Source organism: Glandiceps talaboti, chromosome 10, assembly GCF_964340395.1.
Source record: "Glandiceps talaboti chromosome 10, keGlaTala1.1, whole genome shotgun sequence".
NCBI lineage: Eukaryota > Metazoa > Hemichordata > Enteropneusta > Spengelidae > Glandiceps > Glandiceps talaboti.
In genome coordinates this window covers 535,309-562,500 of record NC_135558.1, presented here as the reverse complement: position 1 = coordinate 562,500, position 27,192 = coordinate 535,309, and the positions used below count along the sequence as shown (strand labels likewise).

At 36.2% G+C, this 27,192-nt stretch overlaps 3 protein-coding genes across 3 annotated transcripts; 2 read left to right on the top strand and 1 right to left on the bottom strand.

Moving 5' to 3' along the window:
* The first annotated feature begins 296 nt into the window (after positions 1-296).
* Positions 297-3,756, top strand: LOC144441230 (C-type lectin mosGCTL-1-like). The gene is made up of 5 exons (XM_078130787.1): positions 297-362; positions 1,035-1,044; positions 1,394-1,781; positions 2,506-2,585; positions 3,698-3,756. The coding sequence occupies exons 1-5, from the start codon at positions 297-299 to the stop codon at positions 3,754-3,756; spliced, it is 603 nt and encodes a 200-aa protein (XP_077986913.1).
* Positions 3,757-6,054: 2,298 nt separating this feature from the next.
* On the bottom strand, positions 6,055-21,246 carry LOC144440797 (SNARE-associated protein Snapin-like). The gene is made up of 4 exons (XM_078130188.1): positions 21,101-21,246; positions 17,510-17,556; positions 16,935-17,053; positions 6,055-7,947 (listed from the first exon to the last, which is right to left on the bottom strand). Exons 1-4 carry the CDS (start codon positions 21,244-21,246, stop codon positions 7,804-7,806), a joined length of 456 nt encoding a protein of 151 aa, XP_077986314.1. The 3' UTR covers positions 6,055-7,803.
* Positions 20,881-26,075, top strand: LOC144440796 (delta-aminolevulinic acid dehydratase-like). Its single transcript, XM_078130187.1, has 8 exons — positions 20,881-20,980; positions 21,332-21,578; positions 22,586-22,869; positions 23,249-23,332; positions 23,773-23,861; positions 24,291-24,434; positions 24,631-24,717; positions 25,281-26,075. Exons 2-8 carry the CDS (start codon positions 21,460-21,462, stop codon positions 25,467-25,469), a joined length of 996 nt encoding a protein of 331 aa, XP_077986313.1. The 5' UTR covers positions 20,881-20,980; positions 21,332-21,459; the 3' UTR covers positions 25,470-26,075.
* Positions 26,076-27,192: the final 1,117 nt, after the last annotated feature.

Genomic DNA, 27,192 nt, shown 5'->3' with positions numbered 1-27,192 from the left:
ATTTTTTTAAAAGCTAGCACTGCGTTCATACAGAGTCATATACTATAGACTAGCATGCTCAGAGTAATTTTTACCATTCCTGTTTCAATAGGGTTGGGGAGGGGGGAGGCTCCTGTGACATCGGCAATATACATGACTATTTCACAATAAACAAATTAAAACATAAACACTATATACACTTTGTAATTTAATTCAGAGGAATAATCGATGCTACATGTATGCAGTCGGTATTTTCCTATGTTACTCGTAATCTTTTTGTCCATTGCAGAAGTTTACAATACTATACTATAATTACCATGGATATGAAGATAATAGTGTTTTTGTTCACTGTGTCGTTCTTGTGTGGGGATGCCTTTGATGGGGTAAGAAGACCTATATCAAGAAAATTAACCTCTCACTTCGTATTACACTCTACGAGTTCTCTGCACGCTCGCTTAAATATGTCTGTTTCAAGGTACCCATTTCCTGAGCTATAGCTAACCTATGTTGAGTTGAAATTCTAACTGACACTACTAATTTACTTTGAACTAAACTTGCTGTAAAAATAAGGTATTCGAATGAAACAGAAATACAAGTTCCTTATAGTATACATAAACAATAGTCGGCAATACCTGTGGGCAATGTTACATGTGAGGGAGGGGAACGTATAGGTGAGATTGATGTCATAGCTGCATTTAGGGTCTAATATTACGCTTAGGAGACGAATAAATTACAATTTCAATCGTTATAACAGTTGACTTGTGAAGATCCTAACTTTGTTTACCCATCTGCCAAGTGTATAGCAAGTGTGTTATTCAAATTTTCCATTTTTATATCTCTGTTGTCAGAGGTCATATGATGCAGGATTGACGAAATAACGTTTCTGAACCCCTATCGTATCTAAGATAAAACAAGCCTCGCCTTTATTACCGTTTTAGTATTATACTAGTGATGTATTTTATTCATGTATAATACATGTGTATCATATTTTCAATATACTTCATGGAGGTTTTCACCATTCATCACAATTTTCTTCTTTCTGTTTAATCCCAAAGCCATATCAAGGTATGTATGTAAACTTTTCTATGCTAAAAGAATATTTCACTCGTTTCTTTCTTTGTATATTGTATGTCCAATTTCTGTCAACAACAAGTGATGGCAAACCGTCTTGTATTTGACTGTATATTTAATTGAGTTGTTTATTCCTGGTAAAAATTGTCTGTCTGTCTGTCTGTCTGTCTGTCTGTCTGTGTGTGTACTACGCACGCATACACGCATCTGTCTCAAACAACATTAATAAATGATAAATATGTCTTCCAGTCTATATAAGATTGAGCATAATGTGACAAAATATGGCATTTATTAAAATTGCGAATACTTCTTCTGTAACACTATTTTCAACTTATTTAACCAGGGTCGTGCAAGTTAGCACTCGATCCGGACTGCGACTGCAGGATCTACCACTTTTTCTGTAGTCAGAGCTCAAGTAACACACCTTACCACATTTTGGCAAGACAATTTTGTTCGACACATTTCGACAACCTGGTAAGGATTGAGAGTGCCCAGGAACAAGACGCAATCGTCAAGTTTATCAAGGACAATAACTTAAACGACAAAGATTGCATTCCCGAGAAAGGCTTCTGGATTGGTTTGGATGACAGAGTCAAAGAAGGTGACTTTGTTTGGTTAGAAAGACCACTTCGCCAAGGTCTTTGTCCCCAAAGCTACAAAAATTGGGCACCTGATGAACCAAACAATAACACCAAGCAACATCCATTTGGACAAGACTGTGGTCAATTATGGTGAGTATATTAATTACTGATATTCATACTCTTTCATTAGTGATTGTTTCCCCAAAAGACCAGTGAGGTCCGTCCCTCATGGATTCAGCATATTAAGTACATGCAGAAGGAAACTAAGATGTCAGAGGGAAACCTGATAGTGCTGTGTTCATGTTGTAAAGTTGACAGCTTCATAGTTTACAGTACGGAAAACTCGTACACTAGGATGCCAACCCCCAACCTCAAACGTTACGATCGTAAGTACTTTAATCACTCACTCATCAGCCACTGACTCGTTTATGCATTGATTGGTGCAAAGGTGAAGACTGTGATAACTGGAGGAAATAAGACAGTGAGGTTTTTTTAAATGCATGTGTTTGAAAGAAAACACCGGAGAATTAAACAAAATCAGGTGTATATAGTGTGTTAATCAAAAACTGGATTGTCTCAACACAACTCACTGTCTGTCTGTCTGTCTGTCTGTCTGTCTGTCTGTCTGTCTGTCTGTCTGTCTGTCTGTTTGTCTGTCTCTCAGATTAGGATTAACATCTAAATGAGTAAAGTAGTTTCTGGCTGAGCTATACAAACGTTGGTCCTGAGCAAATGAATTTAATCTTAATGGTTTCACTAATGGTAACGGGAGTAATGCTAATGTCAGAACTGGATCTTAATCACGCATTTTAACATCATGTTATTATTGATCATCAATTCACAAAACCAATGACGAAATTTCTTTTCGAAATAGGTTCAGAGATGACAACGATGGGAAATGGGATGATGAATATTGCAACTTTCGTCCAAAAGGCGCTGTCTGTGAGGAACGCGGTAAGTTTAGCCTCTGAACTTCAAGAGTTTTATTGACATATAGTTTGGGAACAAAATTGCTTAACGTTACAGAATATCAATATGACGTAATCGTCATGATAATGGTTAAAATGGAAAGTTTTATTTTTGGTCGATGACTATTCTTGTGAGTAGTTGCAGGTGCAGCCTATGAACACGTACACGCAAAAAAGTAGTTCGTTCACACTTTGCCAGTGGGAGGCTAAAGAATATTTTGCTGTCGTGAGATGACAGGAAATGTTGATTATGTGCAGAAGTCGTCTGAAGATCGCATTCAAGCGTGAAACTCTGAGTAACGGCTCCGTACCATAACTTGTGTATTTTGTGTAACTTTGAGACTATGTATTCATGTTTGCCGGGCCGGGGAGAGTGGAAACTGTTGGTACCTTCCCCTCCTACTTTGTGCTAACACATGCATTCGTTTTGTCTGACGCTCCTCTACGTACTCCCCTCCACGTTAACGTTTGTTTTGATAATACATCCTCTCTCGACATTCTACATTCCAACGGCACAGAAAGATGTCACACTCTTGTCCCAGAGGTGGTTATAAGTAATATGAGTGGGTGAAAGTTGTCACACTCTTGTCCCAGAGGTGGTTATAAATAATATGAGTGGGTGAAAGTTGACAATACTATTTGGACTGAATGAAAATTGATCTTCCATCCACGACGTCGAGGTCAGAGTCGTTCATCTTCCACTAAAGACATCAACAGACTACCCCCCCCCCCCCCCCCCCATACACACACATGCTAAAATACGGTATTTTTTCGTAATATGACTAATCACTGGCTGCACCTGTACGCAGTTTCTACCGTAACAATATAGGGCGATTTTAAAAGAATGAAGAAGTAATTTGGGGGCGTGTTACTGACTTGCATTATTAGAGAAATAGGTCACAGATATCGGAAATGATCCTAGACCCAGAATAACACGGTTATGTCTACTTCCTCACCATGCGTATAATCATGTAGATTCCAATATGAAAGTGAGAAAAAGTTCAAACGCTCATTTTGATTGGTTAGAATAATTGTAAAACTAAAACCTGTTGCAGCATTTTCTACCAATAGTTTCCTTGTTTCTTTTTTTTTTTACAGTTCCGCACTGCAATTATGCCGAATACGGTATTGATGTTTCACAAATTCCCGACTGTTAAGTGACGTCATATTTGGTACCCATTAACACTGCTTCAAACCTTCGTGATGCCGTTGCCACAATAAAGTACATGTTCCTCGAGTCTCATAAAATGGGGTTCTCATCCCAGCCGACCCGTGTGGAGGAAATACTATCGAACAAACGACAACCTTTAATTTATATTGCAGGCTTGTAGTCTGTAGTCACATTCTTTGCCATGAAATAAACAACTGCATTAAAACAATGACCAGAGTGTGTAAGTGTTTATATTGAATTCTTACTGGTTTACTGGTAAACAAGTAACATAACATAACATAGCGCATACGTATTCAGCTATTAGTAATAGAATTTGGTGACATCGAAAACCAAGGTCGTAATTCATTGTCGTAAAAACACCACTCCTTTTTGCGGAAAGAGACTGGGAAACTACTCTAGTAAAGATTCTGGTCGCAAACGTAAAACAAACCTGGATTTAGTACATACATGTATATGTCTTCCTAATCACTGGCTAGGTTTCACACCAGCATTCATTACGTTTTAATTTTTAATTTTTAAAATTTTTTTTTACACATATAACACGTTTTCTGCTACGAATACACAAATAAAGTACCAGCATTGATAGCGCGCACGCACATGAAACGATATACTGTAACACTGATTTTATCTCACTGTAAGCATAAATACTAGTAAACAGTTGTGTTTATCTCTTCCTTGTTTCATCCGACAGTGATGTTGATTTGTGTTGCGTGCGAGATAAAATGTATCATTTTATATGCTTATATATTAATTTATGCAATTAGTAAAAAAAACCACCCCTCTGTGAGACGTAATAAAACATTATGCCATCTAATTGAAACTCAACTATAGTCACTTTGTTTTTGTATCACCCTGACATTAGCTCTACATACATACATACATACATACATACATACATACATACATACATACATTTACTTGAATATTCACAGCATTACATTACACAATAATTGCTATGTAGTTCAATGGATACGTCATTTGCTGTTTGCCTGAACGACTAAAGATTGTACGCAGCTATTGGAGCAGACGTGCGGCCCATATTATCCGAGTACTATACCTTTCGTTGCAGAAATCATCATGAGGGTCTACCCATCACCTTTTCAGCAAAAATATCTCCAGACATTAATAACATAAACAATACAAATTGTGCAGGTTGACTAGTGGAATGAACTATCTGACAAAGCTATTGGAGTTACATATACCTGGACTTACATAAATCATGCATTATTGAATAATCCATAATTTCAATCTTCCTTTTTTGTCATGCGAGATAATTATTACACTGTACAGATACAGAAAGTATGCATACTACTCTATTCTTTGTTAAGCTCAAAATTGGAAACAACACTAGACACAATATTGCAAGGTCATCTCTCTACCAAATCTGAGTTTTTCAACTTTTGGAATCTCAAAAAGAATTTCCTGACACTGTCAATTCTATTGTTACACCCATAACTTGACAAGATGCCATACTGTTTTCGGGACAGTCACTACCAGAACTGATCATGTACTTACCATGGGATCTTACACCACTTCTGTCTTTGGAAGCAGACAACAAAAGTTGTCTCTATTCTGAATATTTACTTCATCACTCCCCGTCTTTGGAAGCAGACAGCAAAAGTTGCCTCTATCCTGAATATTTACTTCATCACTCCCCGTCTTTGGAAGCAGACAGCAAAAGTTGCCTCTATCCTGAATATTTACTTCATCACTCCCCGTCTTTGGAAGCAGACATCAAAAGTTGCCTCTATCCTGCCTGTAGTTGTTGCGGTCTTATACAATACCTAATGTTCTCTGCAACGCCTTATATCTAGAAAGTCACGTGTTTATAGTTCTACAAGTCCGTTTAGATCCAATGTCTTACTGCAGGTTTCCCACCATACACTAGAATCACCCGTCCGTTGTCACACCGATTTCAAAGCCACAATTCACAGTCCTCTAGGTAACGATGTCACAGAGCGTTTGTTTTAGATCTGGAGGAGCCGTAAAACTATATTGTTTTCACACTACTGGCCTCCAAATGAAGCTTTAGTTCAAACACATGCATGTGCATCAAAATGAAATGTGTGGAATTTGGAACAATGCCCCCATACACTGAACATGTAAATCAATTCAGACAACTGGAATATTCAATAATCTGAGGTTTGTTGACTTTGACCAAACAAATACTGAAATAGCAAATCTGGTGTCTACATTGCCTATTTACTTCATACCGACTAAGTGAATGAAACCAATGTATTCAATTTAATTTAACATTCATCATGTTTTTATTAAACACCGTGAAATCACAAGGTATCCATACCCTTTAATCACAGATATTTTATATACACGTATGTACTAAATAAATTGACACATTCTGGGGTAACATTTGCTGCATATACACTATTATATAAGACAATTTGTCTAATTTTCATAATCTTTCTAGAGTATGCCTTCTATATAACCATAATGCTGAAATAATATCGTTCACAGCAGAAAATGAAAGAGTCCAATTAAATGTGTCTAACTGCCACATGTAACTAAAACATGTATTTGTCATGATCACTTCTTACACACATAATTTAATATCTAGATTATATACATCATTCGTGTATATTAAACCTTTTTAAGGTTAATGGAGAATGCCATTCCAGGGAATAAAGGTGTTGCCATATGTATGCATTAGATGAACAATCAATATTTATTTACCTGAAGGAAACAAGCAATTAGGAGTCATGAATATTCATTGTTCATATTATACATATGCATGACTCGTATGAAGCAGAACTGAATTGCTAGAAAAAATGAAGAAACAGTTTCAATTTGTTGTTTGTTGGTAATCACATGAAATTTATGTGATATGAAATCATGATATAACTCCAGAACCTAAAGTTTATGAAAATACTTATTCCCTGGAGTAGTGTTCCCCTTTAAAGAGGAAGTTCAGATGGGATAATTTTTAGGTGTTACAAGTACTTGACAGTTAGAGCTATTCATGTAACAATAGAATAATCCCCTATAATCATAACCCAGAGACTTGTTGACTATCTGGATTGAAAGACGTTCTGAAATGCCAGTTGGCCGTGTCTGATAGCCAAGACTATGGGCTACTAACCCACGGACTTGTTGACTATCTGAAATGCCAGTCAGCTGTTTCTGATAGCCAAGACTCTGGGCTACTATAATCCTAAATCTCTTTTATAAATTTCAATTCAATTCCATCATCTCCATAAAGTCATCTCAGTCTGAAGGTCTCTGAGTTGTCCCTTTATAGACAAAAAATCAACATAAGCAATATACAATGACAACAAAAGGGAACACTGCTTACACAATACACCATGCATATTCCTTTCAGATCATAAAATTATGAATTTATCAGCCTTTTTTGGTTCATCTTAAAATACTCAATCTATGATACTTGGAATTTGATTGACAGTTGCACATCTTCCAATGTTCACATTCTAATTACTGTTTATTCTGCCATTTCTTTGATAGGTACACAGTATGTTAACAGGTTAGTATTGTCATAGTTTAAGGCCATCACAAAACTAACATTTCATGCACAGTCACAGTTTAAGTTAAGAGCAGTAAGTAAGTAAAAACTGATCCATGTTCCAAATGTTTTATTTACCAGGTTCCCCACCAAAATCATGTGAAATGTATGGAAATCTTTGCAAATTTTACAGTGCCTTCCTTGTTATTGAGGTTCTAGATTCTTAGCAAAAACACTGCAGCTAATGAGTGTATTTATCTAAGCAATACATATTCTTGCAAATGTATTAAGTTATTTTAGTTGGTGACATGTAGGCATTCATAGCTCAATGCAAATACAAAGCAGTACCACTAGAGGGCACCATTTCCTGGAAAGGTTTGGTTCAATTGAATGCTAACACATAGGCATTCATAGTTCAATGCTAATACAAAGCAGTACCACTAGAGGGTGCCATTTCCTGGAAAGGTTTGGTTCAAATGAATGCTATCACATAGGCATTCATTGTTCAATGCTAATACAAAGCAGTACCACTAGAGGGTGCCATTTCCTGGAAAGGTTTGTTCAATTGAGTGCAGACATGTACGCATTCATAGTTTCAAGATATTCTGAAGACTTGTGTTCTTCCTCTCCTTTGAGAGCTTGCAATGCTGATTTACGTTTCGATAGCTGAGTTGATAATTTACTATTGAGTTTGTCCATTCGACTCTGAAAATAAAACCATACACATTATCATTAGCTACATAGACAATGGAATTGTTTTGCTGATTGTTATTAAATGTATCTTATATAAATATATCTACTCCCCAATACCCACCTTCCAACCTACTCTGGATTAAATAATGTAGTTGCAAATGAACGGATAAAAACAAACTGTTGGAAGAAAATAATGGGAATGGGTAAACAAACAAACAGTGGGTTGACTTTACAACAGATACAACTTATTATTAACACTGAGGAGATTGGGTTAGGGATAGAAACAGGGTAATAACACAGGGTAATAACACACAAAATGTAAACCTCATACATTGTGTATGAAACATCAACAACAACAAAATAGCTGCTGTTCTACACTAGTATTGGGGTGGGGGTCATTGGTAATGAACTTGTACTCGTCAAATATTTTGATACACAATTCATATTTAGTTAAGAGAAATCCTGGCAAACCAGCAGCTAAAAATGTAGTAAATTCTCATATGGCTGGCAGCATGGACTTTAGTATCTAGTATCAACTATTAGTATTCTCAACTCAAACATGTAGGGTTATAATACATAACATAGTTAGTTCAATGTATGCCTTACAATAACAGGCTCCAAGTATCAATTCAACCAGGAATCTATAGTTATCGAATGGCACTGCATTTACTTTAAGGAACCATTGCGCTGATGCAATCACCATCACTACTGCATCTACTCCCTGATTCCTACAATGCTGTAAAGTCACCATCACTACTGCATCTACTCCCTGATTCCTACCATACTGTAAGTCACCATCACTACTGCATCTACTCCCTGATTCCTACCATACTGTAAGTCACCATCACTACTGCATCTACTCCCTGATTCCTACCATACTGTAAGTCACCATCACTACTGCATCTACTCCCTGATTCCTACCATACTGTAAGTCACCATCACTACTGCATCTACTCCCTGATTCCTACCATACTGTAAGTCACCATCACTACTGCATCTACTCCCTGATTCCTACCATACTGTAAGTCACCATCACTACTGCATCTACTCCCTGATTCCTACCATACTGTAAGTCACCATCACTACTGCATCTACTCCCTGATTCCTACCATACTGTAAGTCACCATCACTACTGCATCTACTCCCTGATTCCTACCATACTGTAAGTCACCATCACTACTGCATCTACTCCCTGATTCCTACCATACTGTAAAGTCACCATCACTACTGCATCTACTCCCTGATTCCTACCATACTGTAAATCACCATCACTACTGCATCTACTCCCTGATTCCTACCATACTGTAAAGTCACCATCACTACTGCATCTACTCCCTGATTCCTACCATACTGTAAGTCACCATCACTACTGCATCTACTCCCTGATTCCTACCATACTGTAAGTCACCATCACTACTGCATCTACTCCCTGATTCCTACCATACTGTAAGTCACCATCACTACTGCATCTACTCCCTGATTCCTACCATACTGTAAGTCACCATCACTACTGCATCTACTCCCTGATTCCTACCATACTGTAAGTCACCATCACTACTGCATCTACTCCCTGATTCCTACCATACTGTAAGTCACCATCACTACTGCATCTACTCCCTGATTCCTACCATACTGTAAGTCACCATCACTACTGCATCTACTCCCTGATTCCTACCATACTGTAAGTCACCATCACTACTGCATCTACTCCCTGATTCCTACCATACTGTAAGTCACCATCACTACTGCATCTACTCCCTGATTCCTACCATACTGTAAGTCACCATCACTACTGCATCTACTCCCTGATTCCTACCATACTGTAAGTCACCATCACTACTGCATCTACTCCCTGATTCCTACCATACTGTAAGTCACCATCACTACTGCATCTACTCCCTGATTCCTACCATACTGTAAGTCACCATCACTACTGCATCTACTCCCTGATTCCTACCATACTGTAAGTCACCATCACTACTGCATCTACTCCCTGATTCCTACCATACTGTAAGTCACCATCACTACTGCATCTACTCCCTGATTCCTACCATACTGTAAGTCACCATCACTACTGCATCTACTCCCTGATTCCTACCATACTGTAAAGTCACCATCACTACTGCATCTACTCCCTGATTCCTACCATACTGTAAGTCACCATCACTACTGCATCTACTCCCTGATTCCTACCATACTGTAAGTCACCATCACTACTGCATCTACTCCCTGATTCCTACCATACTGTAAGTCACCATCACTACTGCATCTACTCCCTGATTCCTACCATACTGTAAGTCACCATCACTACTGCATCTACTCCCTGATTCCTACCATACTGTAAGTCACCATCACTACTGCATCTACTCCCTGATTATTACAATGCTGTATGGCTATCAGCCAGCGATATAAATGTATTTGTTGAAGACAAAGGCAAAACATAAGAATTTAAATCTATTGGCATCATGTAAGTGACATTTCCTATTCCAAATTACTTTACAACATGTGGTAAGCTGGTAAACTATGCAACCCCCTCCCCCCTTACAAAATTGCTACAATCTAGTCTGAAGAAACCATGATTTTAATGTTAGCTGCAGTGCCACTAAGAACTATGAAAAATCTATGATTTGCTTCATGCTGAAGTAATAACAGCATGCAGTAGTATGGATCAATTGTGGGCTAATACTGAAACATGGAAATTCATCTCATATCCAGTACTGACAAAATCATCAAACAACAATGATGATTAAATCTGACCTCAGAGAGGGCTCTTTTCATTTTTCTAATGGTGTTTCATATCTAATGTGTTTGCCTCATTTGTCTTCACATTAGGCAGTATCTGTAATTGTCATTTCAAACCTTGCACTCTCTGTGTGTGTGTGTGTGTGTGTGTGTGTGTGTGTGTGTGTGTGTGTGTGTGTGACAGAGAGTGCGCACAAATAAGCCTTTAAGTTATTTTGTATTTTGATAATGATGTAGTAAAGAAAAAGGCCAGCAAAGCTAGGTTTTACCTGGTAGAGAATTGTTTTGAAATTAAAATAGAATATTTATGCTGTGATGCTGTATTTTGAAAAAATAATAAATAAATAACCTGCAAAACAATGCAAACTATTTATCTTTCATGTGAGTTACATGCTATTACCATAATGAAACAACAACAACAACAAGAACAATATCAACACAACAGTATATTTTTCAACATCTTAACATCACATAAACAAACATATTTTATATCTAGAAGTAGGAAAGAATGAAGAATCTAAGTCATTTTATAGAAGTGAGAACATGCAAGCAGGAACACTGACGCTACATTTTGGCAGAGGGACATATCATTAAACACATTAAAACTGAACCAAAGGATTCTACTTCAAGACACGAGTGATTTACAGTAAAATGTTTTAAAGGAACTCTTTATCTGTGTCCAGTTTTTCAGTCAAGTTCATGATGTATTTCCCACATACACATAATATCATTTTTTCAAGGTTTCACCTAAAATTACAACTTTGCACACACCCACCACAAAGTTCATAAATCTGAGACAAATCATACAAATAAAAACAAAAAAGGAGGAAAGCTAATTTGCAGCCTGTAGGTATAGAGTAGTATGAAGACAGGCAAACTTTCTGATGTGAGCGTTTGGAAACCATTTGGCCAGTACACCATATCTATATCACTCACGCCAAGAGTAGGAAAGTTTGCCTTCATGCATACATATCTGAACTTTGAACTCATAAACACAAAGAAAGTGTTCGACATGTGTCATGCTATGGATATTGACCTTTTGGCAAAGGTCAAGGTGCATGACCATTAAGCCTGGAACTTTGACCTCAAAAACTGGACAGAGATAGTTGCTCTACATTTTGATTGTTTGGAGTAGTCCTGAGTTGTAGTAGACCCTTGTGATCAACAGTGCCATCCAGCAATTCAATGTAGTAGTGAGGTAACTGCAGAAAGTCTGAGATAAACTGCTCTCTAGCTACAAACCAAGTAACATTATAATAATTTTATTGTAAACGCTGTGATCCAGATGTTTTGAAATGTAACTTTCACACTATTGCAATAAAATACACTATTTGATGAAAGGTAAAAGATTTTAAGTGAACACCACTCTCTTGCTTTTCCCATCAAAAACAAGATGGAGTGCAATTTGAATATTCAAATTATTTGTCAGTCATCTGTTCATGTCACTGCCACACTGTTACTAGAGGGCGCTATTGATGGTTAAAGGTGTAACATAGCTGACCTAGACAGTTCACTGGAGAGGTCCTGCTGTTGGAGGTTCAAGTAAAGCTTTCCTGCGAGCAGTTTCTCTAGATACATTATAATGGAGTTTACCTAGACGTTCCTGTAAATGAGGCATAACAACAGTGTAAAATGATAACACAGTGCAATTTATTTATCAAATGTTGGCAAAACAAAGATACAGAAAAAAATTCTTAACCATTTCACAGCAAATAAAGAAATTTTAGGTGGGGGGGGGAGGGGGTGCATTAAATATTTCCAACAAATGCAGTGAAAGAAACCTGGAAAACCAGGTTCACTTTCTTTTGGACAATCACAATATTAGATGAAAATACTGAAGTATAGTCTCAGTGGGGTCCACAAAACTACCAATTTCCCTGACACAACCACAAATTTGAAAAGAATTCTTCAAGAGCATATTTGCTGTGAAAAAGTTATGTTCAAAAATAAAAGATAATCCATGAATTAGTACAAAGTGTGGTTTGCTTGATTCCCTTAATCACCTTGACAGACACCCACAGGAATTAAGTGAAAGGAGATGAAGAAATGTAAGTTTAAGCAATTTGTTAATGCTGTAATGTGATGTTAAGTTGTCATCCACAGGAGACCAACCTAGATCTATATGGATGGATGGATGGATGGATGGATCTATAGGATATTGTAGTTGGTAGATGTCCATCACAAGGACAATTATACATGGTAAATTTCAGATTACTTCCTGCCTATTGAAAAGTTTTCATATGTAACATACTTTCACTCAATCTGATTAAAATCTGTAAATCAAGAAGAGGCCTCAATTTGCTGTAATCAGTTCATCATTTTTTTAAAGATCAAACTGTACATGTACTTGTATACATTTCCATTTGTTTATAACTTGGGTGACCACCTTCCTCTTTGACCTGACACACAGACATTACACTACTGTAGGACCAACAGATTCAAATGTATACAGAACATAAAGGACAAGCACAGCAGATGCAAAATACAGTAAATAAACCCTTCTTCTGAAATCAGACTGAATTTTATAATATGCTCTAATCTTAGTGCTATATACCTCTTGAATAGTACAACCCATACTTTCTCAACTCCCTGGAAAGAATACAGCCCATACTTTCTCAACTCCCTGGAAAGAATACAGCCCATACTTTCTCAACTCCCTGGAAAGAATACAGCCCATACTTTCTCAACTCCCTGGAAAGAATACAACCCATACTTTCTCAACTCCCTGGAAAGAATACAACCCATACTTTCTCAACTCCCTGGAAAGAATACAGCCCATACTTTCTCAACTCCCTGGAAAGAATACAGCCCATACTTTCTCAACTCCCTGGAAAGAATACAGCCCATACTTTCTCAACTCCCTGGAAAGAATACAACCCATACTTTCTCAACTCCCTGGAAAGAATACAGCCCATACTTTCTCAACTCCCTGGAAAGAATACAGCCCATACTTTCTCAACTCCCTGGAAAGAATACAGCCCATACTTTCTCAACTCCCTGGTAAGAATACAACCCATACTTTCTCAACTCCCTGGAAAGAATACAGCCCATACTTTCTCAACTCCCTGGAAAGAATACAGCCCATACTTTCTCAACTCCCTGGTAAGAATACAACCCATACTTTCTCAACTCCCTGGAAAGAATACAGCCCATACTTTCTCAACTCCCTGGAAAGAATACAGCCCATACTTTCTCAACTCCCTGGAAAGAATACAACCCATACTTTCTCAACTCCCTGGTAAGAATACAACCCATACTTTCTCAACTCCCTGGAAAGAATACAGCCCATACTTTCTCAACTCCCTGGAAAGAATACAGCCCATACTTTCTCAACTCCCTGGAAAGAATACAGCCCATACTTTCTCAACTCCCTGGAAAGAATACAACCCATACTTTCTCAACTCCCTGGAAAGAATACAACCCATACTTTCTCAACTCCCTGGAAAGAATACAGCCCATACTTTCTCAACTCCCTGGAAAGAATACAGCCCATACTTTCTCAACTCCCTGGAAAGAATACAGCCCATACTTTCTCAACTCCCTGGAAAGAATACAACCCATACTTTCTCAACTCCCTGGAAAGAATACAGCCCATACTTTCTCAACTCCCTGGTAAGAATACAACCCATACTTTCTCAACTCCCTGGTAAGAATACAGCCCATACTTTCTCAACTCCCTGGAAAGAATACAACCCATACTTTCTCAACTCCCTGGTAAGAATACAACCCATACTTTCTCAACTCCCTGGTAAGAATACAACCCATACTTTCTCAACTCCCTGGTAAGAATACAACCCATACTTTCTCAACTCCCTGGTAAGAATACAGCCCATACTTTCTCAACTCCCTGGAAAGAATACAGCCCATACTTTCTCAACTCCCTGGAAAGAATACAACCCATATTTGCTCAACTCCCTGGTAAGAATACAACCCATACTTGCTCAACTCCCTAGGAAGCACAATCCTTACTGTCACAAAGCATGCAGGATTTTGTTCATTGCATTCATATAGCATGTTTGTCCTACCAGGTCCCTATTTATTAAGGTAGACCAATACAAACAGCAGTGATTCAAATCTTACAAAAGGATTTCAGCCAATCAGAACCAAAAGATGCATGAATATGATGATAACAATAAGTTAGTGGCTATTTCAACTATCATGACTTCATTGGTGTTATGTACGAAGAAAGCATTCACGTACACACAGTGTGTGTATATATCATACATGTATGGCTATTCAAAAGTGATTCTAACACTCAAAAGCTATTTGAGTTGGGAAAGCACAATCTCTCAGTTCTTATCTCAGTTTAACAAGCTGCTCAAGAGATAAAATATATGGCAAAAGTTTGATCAGCATCATATACCTTGTGCAAAATGTAGTCATGCATAGATACTAGTAAACAAACAATTATAAATTGACAAATGCAAATCTAGCCATTCCTGATTTCACATACTCTGGACTAACGTTAAGAAATATTCCATTTGTATCCATCACAGCATCAAACATACCAATTCCATGGTAAATGTCGGCCATTTTGTAATTTCTATAATGTAGTCATGTTATTTGCAAAACAACTCCAATGATTTTATTTTGTATTAATTGTCTGTTAGTCTGTTCCATGGTTTACAATGCATGCATTAAAATAAAACTTACTATATGAAACAGTTTATTCAACAGTGTTAATTGATTGAGGATATTGCTTGGGTCACCTATGAATCCCTGTTTGACAACCATACCATGAAATATGTGTATGGGCATGCATGACTTGAAAATATCATGACAAAGGGGTAAATAAAACCATATATGGGCAAGCTGGTTTAGGAGTTTGAAACATCTTCAAATGCAATACTGTAAGTCATGATTGCATAGCAGTTACATAACCCCATTTGATGTTGTTCACAATAAACACTCTACACTATCTGAGCCTTTACACAGATGTAGTTCCAGTCTGAACTGAGTCTTAGTTAGACAGGTGTTTATATAACTGACTTTTCCCCCAAATATTACACTGCTTATTCCATTGACATTGTGGTTGCTAGATTCTATGGCAAAGAATCTAACTATAAAGTCATTATATTTTGTCGATATTTGTGAAAACACGTACCCATTTTTTACACACTTTTTTGACAAACTGCATCCATACATGGGGAAAAACAGGTCTGCAATGTATTTGTATTTCAATTATAGCTTGACCAAAAGTAAGTAGGAAATTAATTGAAAAAAACATAACTGTGGAATCCTTACAAATCAATGACATTTATAAGTGCAGTGTAGTCAACTTTCTTACAAATCAATCATGTCTATAGTCCAGCGTAGTCAAAGTCTTTACTATATCATGTCTATAGTGCAACATACTGTCAAAGTCTTTACTATATCATGTCTATAGTGCAGCATACTGTCAAAGTCTTTACTATATCATGTCTATAGTGCAGCATACTGTCAAAGTCTTTACTATATCATGTCTATAGTGCAGCATACTGTCAAAGTCTTTACTATATCATGTCTATAGTGCAACATACTGTCAAAGTCTTTACTATATCATGTCTATAGTGCAACATACTGTCAAAGTCTTTAATATATCATGTCTATAGTGCAAAATACTGTCAAAGTCTTTACCATAACATGTCTATAGTGAAACATACTGTCAGTCTTTACTATATCATGTCTATAGTGCAACATACTGTCAAAGTCTTTACTATATCATGTCTATAGTGCAGCATACTGTCAAAGTCTTTAATATATCATGTCTATAGTGCAACATACTGTCAAAATCCTTAATATATCATGTCTATAGTGCAGCATACTGTCAAAGTCCTTAATATATGTCTACAGTGCAACATACTGTCAAAGTCTTTACTATATCATGTCTATAGTGCAACATACTGTCAAAGTCTTTACTATATCATGTCTATAGTGCAACATACTGTCAAAATCCTTAATATATCATGTCTATAGTGCAGCATACTGTCAAAGTCCTTAATATATAATGTCTACAGTGCAACATACTGTCAAAGTCTTTACTATATCATGTCTATAGTGTAACATACTGTCAAAGTCTTTACTATATCATGTCTATAGTGTAACATACTGTCAAAGTCTTTACTATATCATGTCTATAGTGTAACATACTGTCAAAGTCTTTACTATATCATGTCTATAGTGCAACATACTGTCAAAATCCTTAATATATCATGTCTATAGTGCAACATACTGTCAAAGTCCTTAATATATCATGTCTACAGTGCAACATACTGTACCTGTGCATTTTGTAAGATGTTATTGACTACCATTATTCTTCGTCTAGAATTCATTAATTTTTTGACGTAAACATCAAGTTCAACTGGTAATGGCTGCTCCTCTGAGAGTTTTTTTAATTCTGTAGGAAGACAATTATTTGAACATCAGAATATTATCTAGGTGTCAAATAGTGGAACTCACAACTTGATCATATAAAGCAATATTCATCATAAACTATTTTAAAACAAACTGGAATTGAGCAAACTGGAAAAACTTATCATATATGGTGTTCAACATATACTAGTATCATGCATACCAACATGTGTCTGTGTTATTGAGCTGATTTTGTTATCAAATATTTGTCTAAGGTGGATTTTTTGTTACCCTGGAATGTTTTGATGTTATTTTTTTGTCTATACATGCATATTTGTACCACTTCTGCAAAAGGTACACTCATCATTTAACTTATGTCACTATACAGAAATAGCACAAAGTGAAATAAACAGAAATATATGAAACAGGAAGAAATCCAATGATACAAATTTTCTGGATTTTTAGTGTGACTGGGCAATAAAATTAAGTTAATGTCTGTTACCTTCAGCAAGTCCATCTATTTGTTGCCTAAGTTCAACTTGACTCTCCCTGGAAATCAAAATTTGAAGGAGTCAATTAACATATTATACATTGTTAATATACGAGAAGTGAACAGCTGCAGGGCAAATAAATGAAAAATACCAGTTTCGAAAAAACTCCACTAGCATGTGGTTTTCTACTAACATCCATATATGGTGGTAAGAATATGACAGAAGCCCACACTAGAACTCACATGAAATGGGTTCTGTTTTTAATACATATGTTTATCCGAAATAGCAAATTTCTGTAAAATGATACTTTGCGATCATGCTTTCATATATAATGAACCACTGCATCCTCAAATGCATATCATTTGCATACAGGTATACAATAATGTTTTCAGTACTATTGCATTGCAGTGCAAATACCACTACCAGGGTAGTATGGGTGCACATCAGTGCAAGTAATCTCTGGTACATTATGTGATCAGCTTTCCATTCTTTTTCCAATTCAAGTCAATTCCATGACATGAGTTATTGGAAATTTAAACATATACCATCAAATAAATAGTCTCTGAATTAAAATCTGTAAGTTTTACTTAACTTCTACGATAATTAAACCGGGCAAATCAGATGAATTTCATACACCATGGTCAGAGACCAAAATCTAAATGTTATCAGAGCTTAACTTAATGGTGTGACTGACAGGGTCCTTGTTTGACTTGTCACATGATCTTTCTGTGAAATGTATTATTATTTACACTTTACAACAGTCTGAACAGACGTGTTTTTCTTTGTCTCTCTCTCTCTCTCACCATGGAAGTATAACCCATGCTCTCACACAGTAATTTAAATTTACTAATTCTAAATCTTCTCCATAAGAATACCGCACTTATAACAGTACAACTATCTCTAATATCAATATGAAAATGTTCAATCTTACAGTATATATATTTCATCATGGATGTACACTGTAATGACTAGTGAACTGTTACGAGTGTGAAGCTACCATCATATTCATATTCATATTCACTTTCAAAAGTTGACCTCTAGCTCAATGTGAATATGATGATAGCTTCACACGTTCATCATCAGATTCGAAGTCTTCCGAATAGGTACGAACAAGCGTTCGGGCCGCGGCAAATCACATAAATCCTTCATTGGCAGGTTGAAATCATGTGATTGTAGTTACTTTTCACTTGATTTACGTGGATTTGCCAGAGTATCCAATTTGCACCATGGATTATTGTTGTCATATAAAAAACTAATTTGGATGTTTAGTATGCCTTTCCCATATCTTTGAAAATGAAATATCAATATTTGGGTGTACAAAATACCTGTATGAGTAATGTAATAAAATACGGCTTGGCTGGGTGTGTTTTGATTTCCCGCAGTGTCGCTATCTTTGAAACCCTACTTAACACTTACACTGGTGAAATTTACACAAAATAGTGTTGTCAAGACCACAATTATCACAATGTATGTAGTTCCCTTGATCGGGGAGGGTCAACGCAATCGATTGTAAAAATTATGGTCCATGACAACAATAATTCATGGTGCAAATTGGATACTCTGGCAAAAATAAGAAGAAAGCATGCAAATCCACGCAAATCAAGTGAAAAGCAGGGCATGCCTTTTGAGGCGAGCGATCGCTCCGCTCGCCTACCGCTCGCGCAAACTAAAATCCACGAGAGCGATTTTCCACTCGCCTGGGCCCCAACGAACCTGTACAACAGCCTGGTGTTATTTTATATCATTTTTCAGTATGTGGTTACCATAAAAATCAACGTTTGTTCGGTAAAATTACGTGGTGGGAGCGTGGCACACTTCCGTGTTCATAATCGTCTGAAGTCAGCGCTGTCATTCATGACCTATTTTTGTATCTGAAATTTGCATTGCACTACCCTTATATGGGAAAAATAGTGACGTATTCGAAGCGGGACATGCATGATGTCATGGCATTCATGAATATTGATCAGCTCAGTATGCGTGGAGATTTCAACTTTCGCATCATTGCAAATTGCGCAATTGCGATTGATACGATGACTGTTTATACAATGTCGTTTTCAGCAATCCATCGATGAGTTTTTAGTTTTAAATTCCAATCGGCCTAGTTTTGTTAGAACAGGGTTTTTGGAGATTCCTACGTGAATGTCTCCTCCGGCACATGAACAACAACTGCGATTTATAGTCGCTACAAAATGTACATGCCCAGAGTTCCGACAATAGCTTGGCGATGTTTTGGAGGGCATTGAAAGAATGACAATAAAATAAGATCGATTATTTTACAAAATAAAAATAAAAATAATCTGTCGATATTTTTCCCATCTTATCTTATTATTCTTGTGCAGTTTTCAGAGAAATTCCCGGGTTTTTATTTCATAATCTCCAACACTCAGTTTCATTGTTTTTGTCCGATGATCTATTCAACTGCCGACCACGTCTATTTTACCTCCATGACTTTATCGACTGCTGTAACATATAAAATATTTGCTCGAATTTTCGCCTTGTCGTGATTTCTAAAACAAAGTAGGTCTGCTGCTCAGACGTGAATGGATCTCGCTACTTTAGTCCGCGACACCGGTCGTCTGATCCGTGTGCAGGTACTAGGTGGGGTTACGTGTTTTATTGTCTCGGATCGAGTGAATGGTTACAAATTAGCAAGCAATTTAACGTCAGCGTCAAAGCTCAACATCAGGAGGCATTTGTCATCTGGGGTACGTTAGTTTTTGTCAATTCATTATAGTTTTGAACAATCTCAAGTTTGAATTAGCTGCATTTTAAGCGAAATAGAAGTGGTGGTTTCTTCAATGCCCTCCAAAACATGTACTTTGTAGCGACTATAAATTGTTCCGGAGGAGATATTCAGGTAGGATGTTTATATAAAAACGTTCTCAGAAAACAAGACCAGTTAGAATTTGAAATTAAAAACATATTTTTGTATTGTACTACTTGTAGTCACAACAAAAAACTTAATATTTTTTCAAGATTTTGATGTGCACAGACTCAACAAAATTGTTGCAATAATAATTGTTGTACAAATAACCAAACGTACTGTTACTTATAAAATATATTTTTGCATACATTTTTTAAATGTGTGGTTTTTTTTAAATTCTATTTTATTTATTCGGAGCCAACTGGCCAAAATACAAATAGAAATGAAAATGAAATTTTTTTTCTTCACTCGCCTGACTATTTTCAGGAGAGGTATTAAATCACTCGCCTACCACTCGCCTGGATGGTTTCAGGAGAGTGATTTTTAGCTCTCCTGCCATTTTCAAAAGACATGCCCTGGAAAAGTAATTACAGTCACATGATTTCAACCTGCCAATGAAGGATATGTGATTTACCGAACGCGTGTTCGTACCCATTCGGAAGACTTCGAATCTGATGATGAACGTGTGAAGCTATCATCATATTCACATTGAGCTAGAGGTCAACTTTTGAAAGTGAAGATGAATATGAATATGATGGTAGCTTCACACTCGTGAACTGTTAGTAGTAACATGCATACAATTTCAACACAATACATTATTTACAGACTAGTACCTAGTAGTGGAGTAGTGCCCCTCCCATTCGCAATTCTCACGGCTGTCTCCCGCAAAATTCCTTACCTGACACGTTCAACGTGATTATCAACTTCTTCTACAGCTGGCTTAAGTAGACTCAGCAGTCCCTCTGCGAGATCATCACGATTTTGGGGGTTAAAAGATGGGGACGTACTTCCACTTGGACTGGGGTTGACTTCCGCCGCCGCCATGTTTGTCAGCGCGAAAATTTGACCTTTCACCTCTGGAAAAATGTCTCTTTAAAGATAAAACTAATATTTTGAAATGTCTTTGCAGGAAACTTTATTTCAGATTGTTCAACTTTACGGTCTCAAGTATCAATCATCGCAAATACAAGAAAAACATGTTATCATATATCCTGAGAAACTAATCAACAACAAACTAACATTATTTTGAAGTTCAAGATGGCAGCCCCCATGAGTAGTGTTTTGCACAGCGGTTACTTCAACGATGTTCTTCGTTCCTGGCAGACGACACAGACAACTTTTGATAGTTCGAATTTAATATACCCATTATTCATAACGTAAGTAATCATCGAATTTGTTTTGGAAAATCTGTGCTATATGCGTTTTATGTATCATTGTAACCACGCCCCCTTTGTCCCTCGCACACACGTGACAGCGGTGTATGAAGAATCATCTCTGCAGTGACGTGTTTGTGAAGTTCACATTAAAAATGACTATCGGTTTGAGTTAAAATATGACAATATCATTTACGTTAGTACAAGGAATTAAAGGTAGAGTTGAGTCTTATGGATTTAATTTTTTTCATAGTAATTTTTAATACTTTCTTAGTTTTTAATTTTTTTTAAACAAACAATTTCACACTGTTGTCACTGTCCTCAGTGTTTTACAATATGTAATCCAACCTAACCTTTGCATGAGTTTAACTCGTCTGTTATATGATGATCTCAGGTCTCAGATAACTAATATTCTAATTCATTTATATTGATATTGAATGAGTGATCAAGTATGTAGGTAGATTATTACTATATATTAGATATAACAAACTTACATGCATGTACACACACACACACACACACACACACACACACACACACACACACACACACACACAAAAGCAATTCTGCTGTTGTATTCTTTAACTTCATTTATTTGCAAAAAATAGCAGAATGGTAGCTTCTGCCAATTCTATTCAAATCATGGTGTCCTTATTGACCTACTAGGTCAGGTAAAGATATTAAAGATGAGATAAGAATACAACAATGCATGATATGTCAACCTATTGCAGTACAAAGATGACTTTGCAGAAAGACAAAGGGACTTAAAGGTGAAAGATCAAAAATGAGACAAATGATAAATATTCATATCTTGTACCATTACCATGTAAGTCTGTTGGAATGTCACTCTGGTAAATACCTGGCAAACTAGGGTAGAATTTATCCACTTACTCTAAATTGTCCTTCAAATAATGCTAATGTCACATCTAAACAATTATATATACACTGAATAACATCTTTGGTAGCTCTGCATATTTTACTTTCCTTTCCTTATTTCTTATTATCAACAGAGATGATGCTAATGCCATTGAACCAATTAATAGTTTACCAGGTCAAGCCAGGTATGGCGTTGAAAAACTTGAAGTGGCTGTTAAACCGTTGGTAGAGAAAGGATTGAAAACAGTGTTGTTGTTTGGTGTACCTTCCACACTACCCAAGGATGGAAAGGCAACTCATGCTGATTCTGCAGAAACACCTGTCATTCTAGCAATTAAAAAACTGAGAAGTTTGTTCTCAAATTTAGTGATTGCATGTGATGTGTGTCTTTGTCCGTACACTGATCATGGACACTGTGGTAAGTATTTTACTTTAATACCATGAGTTAATTCTTAAATGTCATTTTGTCTGACTTTAAAGCCCCAATAATGTATTAATCATTCTTATTATCCACTCCTCTATTGTTGTTCTTACTAAAGCATATCACCTAAATCACACTTCAACAGTGGTGGTGCTTTATGTGCCACTCTACAAATATTGCTCAACTGCAAGTAATTCATAGAGTGTCACCACTATCAGAGTATGTACATTTACATCTAGCATCAGCAGAAGTTTTGCATCTTTGAATTTTGAAAAATAAAGATTCCTGAATATATTTTATTCCAATCAGAGAAAAAGATATTTAAAAAATATGTGATTTGCTCAGTAACATGTAATTTATTTGATTGGTGTATTAGGTATTTTGTATGAAGATGGTACTATTAATAACACAGCTAGCATACAGAGATTGGCAGCTGTCGCATTGGCATATGCTCAAGCAGGTAATTTCAATACTTCAATATTAATACTTCTGTTTATAAATTGACTTGATAAAGAATATTTATGAGAATGTCACAAAATATGACCAGTATTTCTTTTGATTTTCTTGTAAATGTGTGATATCTAGGTGTCATCACCTTCCAATGTCATTATTTTGATAACCGTTAGCTTTTATTTTCTCAAGACTAAACAATAGAAAAAAAAGGGCTTTGACTTGAAGAGGTGTATTTTCAGTACAAAACAGTACTGTTATTGTTTCTCAGTGATAGACTGCATAAAGTCTGTTATATTTCTAGATAAAAGTGTAACTCTTTTAACCAAATATTTTGATTAACAAATTCATCAATTCAAGATGGCAATAATCATTAAACAGAAATTGTCATGACAGTTTACAGGTTGAGTAATGAAATAAAAAATCTGTTCACCCTCACTTGTCTCTCAGGTTGTCACATAATAGCGCCCTCAGACATGATGGATGGGAGAGTAGGCGCCATTAAACACTCCTTGCATTCTAATGGGTTAGGTAGTAAGGTATGTATTTGTTTGATTCTGAAATTGATTTTACTTACTGTCTTCAATTCATAGTCAACTTATATTTGCGATATTTAAAACATTTAATGATATAGCTAAGTATTGTTCATCTACATGAGATGCACAAATTGCAAAAGTTTTATCAAGAGAGGAACTCTATGTACATCCATTCTGGCATTAATACCTAAAGCATTTAGTGTACAGTATTCCTCATCTGGTGTGTGAGAGGATGGGATGGGGGTGGGGTGGGGGGATGGGAGGTGGGGTGGGGTGGATAACTCTAAATGTATTACTGAATTCTGGGTTTTAGAGTGTATGTTATTTTAACCTATTCTGATCAAATCAATGATAAAAAGTCAAATTTGGACAGACGTATGTCTTGTTATGTTTAGAACCACCCATTTTACAATTGAACCTTTTATATTACAGGTTTGTGTACTCAGTTACAGTGCTAAATTTGCATCATGTTTCTATGGTCCATTTCGTGATGCAGCCAAGTCAGCTCCAGCATTTGGTGATAGAAGATGTTATCAATTACCTCCTGGTGCTAGAGGCCTTGCAAGCAGAGCAGTGGTAAGTCTAATAATGTGAATATTCCAGTCATCACACTGTCCATCATAGACAGTGGAGAGGATATTTTCTATGGTGCAATACACATTGTGGTATTTTTTTTAGAAGTATTTTGATTATGAGAAATGAATATTGGTGAATGATCTCAGAAGTTAATTGCTTGGTAATATAGAACACGTTTCTTTCTATAACCTGACAGGACCGAGATGTTGCTGAGGGAGCTGACATCCTAATGGTAAAACCAGCAATGCCATATTTGGACATAGTACGCCAAACTAAAGACAAGGTTTGTGTAACATTGTAACATCAAATAAAAATCCACACACTTCAGTGCCATATTTGGACATAGTATGCCAAACTACAGAGACAATGTTGATATAACAACAAAATATTGGTAACAGACTTCAATAGACCTACTGTTTATGTCATAATTATCAGTTAGTAGTGACAATCTCAATATGATAAAATGCTTTGTACTTTGTTTGAAAACCAATATAGAGTGACAGGACTCATCATATCAGAAGAATGGCATTTTCATTGAATACTGCCCTCTGGTGGTAATTGGGTAGTTTTCATGATGGTGAATAGAATCAATGCAAAGTCCTATTTCATTGAAATATTATATAAAGTGTTATATCAACGTCAGTCTGTTTTGTTCAGTTCTTATTACCGTTTCTTTACAGAAGGTCTGTTTATGTGTGAAACTCAGCAATTCTAGTGATTTTATTCTTGATCAGCTAGTTGTTAGATTCTATGACAGAATATTAGCTTTCAGTTATTTAGTTACATCAGCAATACTTTATGGTAATTAATGGATGTAACAAAACTATGTACATTTCTCCACTGTAGTATCCAACCATTCCATTGGCTGTGTACCAGGTATCCGGTGAGTTTGCCATGATATACCATGGAGCTAAGGCAGGAGCTTTAGATCTGGAGAGAGCTGTAATGGAATCCATCACTGGAATGAGGAGAGCTGGTGCTGATATCATTATTACATACTATACACCTATGCTGCTGGACTGGTTGAAAAAGTAGAGAGGACTAAAATCACCCCATATAGCAAAGTGAAAATATATCAAATGTTCTCTGAATAAAACTGTGAAACTAACTTACATTGGATCACAGATCCTCCAGGGTCTATGATTGGATGTACTCTTCATTTGAAAAATGCAAAGATTTTTCATAGGTTATTAAACTTGACCAAACCACTTTCTATGTGAAGTGAGTTTGAAAGGCAATGAACTATTAAATATCATATCATAGAATAAACTAAAATATATAGACTTTATTATGATATGGATAATAATTTAGGTCGAAGTTGGCGAATGGTCATTTTTGAAAGAAGTGTCACAAGAGGGCACACTGATTGATGAAAATTAAAATTTCCTAAAATTTATGCCATCTGAAATTAAGTTAAAACTTTTGCACTGGTTGAGAACTTCATGACATTTCTCAAGAAACACTGGAGAATGGTGATTTTCATTTAAAGGAAGTTACAGTATCACAGACCTTATTTCAATGACAGTACTCAACTTTTGAGGCCGTCACGTCTGGTCCAAAAACTGCCTCTGAACAGCACTCCTAGTGGCCAAAGTATACTAATCTTTTGTCTTTCTAATAACCAGACTATAACATGGTCTAAAAGGGTATTTGGATTTTGAAGAACACTTCAAAAGTGTTATTTTTCTATAAATAGAATTATACTCAGTAATGTAATTCAATAAAATAAAGTTGAACTTTGCATATCAGTGCATATTGCATTATTTACTCACTAGAACAATAGCCTGAGAGGTCCAGTTGTTGGTCAACTTATGCACAGACAAGAAAGAATAGTCTGTGACTTATGCAACCACTTGCTAATGTTGTTGAGCATATTATGTAAGTGGAAACGATGTTATCTTTCAGGCTACATAAAATATAAAATCAAGCTTAAGATGTATAAAATGTGATTTAAGGGAGAATTTATGAATCAAAGAACATGATACGTCTCTGGATGTTTGTAAAAATGCATTTGAAATAATAAATATTATGTTTCTAATATATACGCTTTGAAACTAGACTGAAGGATCTGTTCTTTTCTGGTTATACAACTACTCATAAGGTGTAAATAAAAAATTGTGTGGTTCCGATTACATTCAGTTTTAAAATAGGTGGGATTACTGGGGTAGGTAGATTTTTTATTTTATTTTATTATATATATTTTTTCATGTGTGAGTGTCTAGTTCAGGTTTTCCATTGTTTTCAAAATGGTCTCTGTGTTATTTATTTCTTCCTATCAGATGTACAGCCATTATAGATTGAAAGAATAGTTTTATATTATCTTTTTAAGTTGATGTGAGTTTCTGCACCAACTATTTCTTGCGAGACCACATGATTTTCGTGATTTTATTATTTCTCTCGAATACATAAAAAAAAGTTTAGGGTTGGCATGAAAAACTAGGTGGGGTCGGGTAACTGGAACCAAACAACTTTTTTTATTCGGCCTAAGCTTAAAACGTGGGGTAGCAAGTTACATAGGAGGATCAATGACAGATCTTCAAGTCTACTTTGAGACAAGTGACAAGAGTGGGATATACTTGTTTACAAAGATGGGTTCTCTTCTCAACAAGTGGCTGCATCATTAATCAGTTTGATGAGGATATTGTTAATGCTTTGTACTTTCACAAGGTACAAGCTTGTTACTTGTCACTTTGGAATTAAGAAGGCAAACCAGTCGACTGATAAAGTGAGTTAAAATTTTATTGATTCTTGATAATCA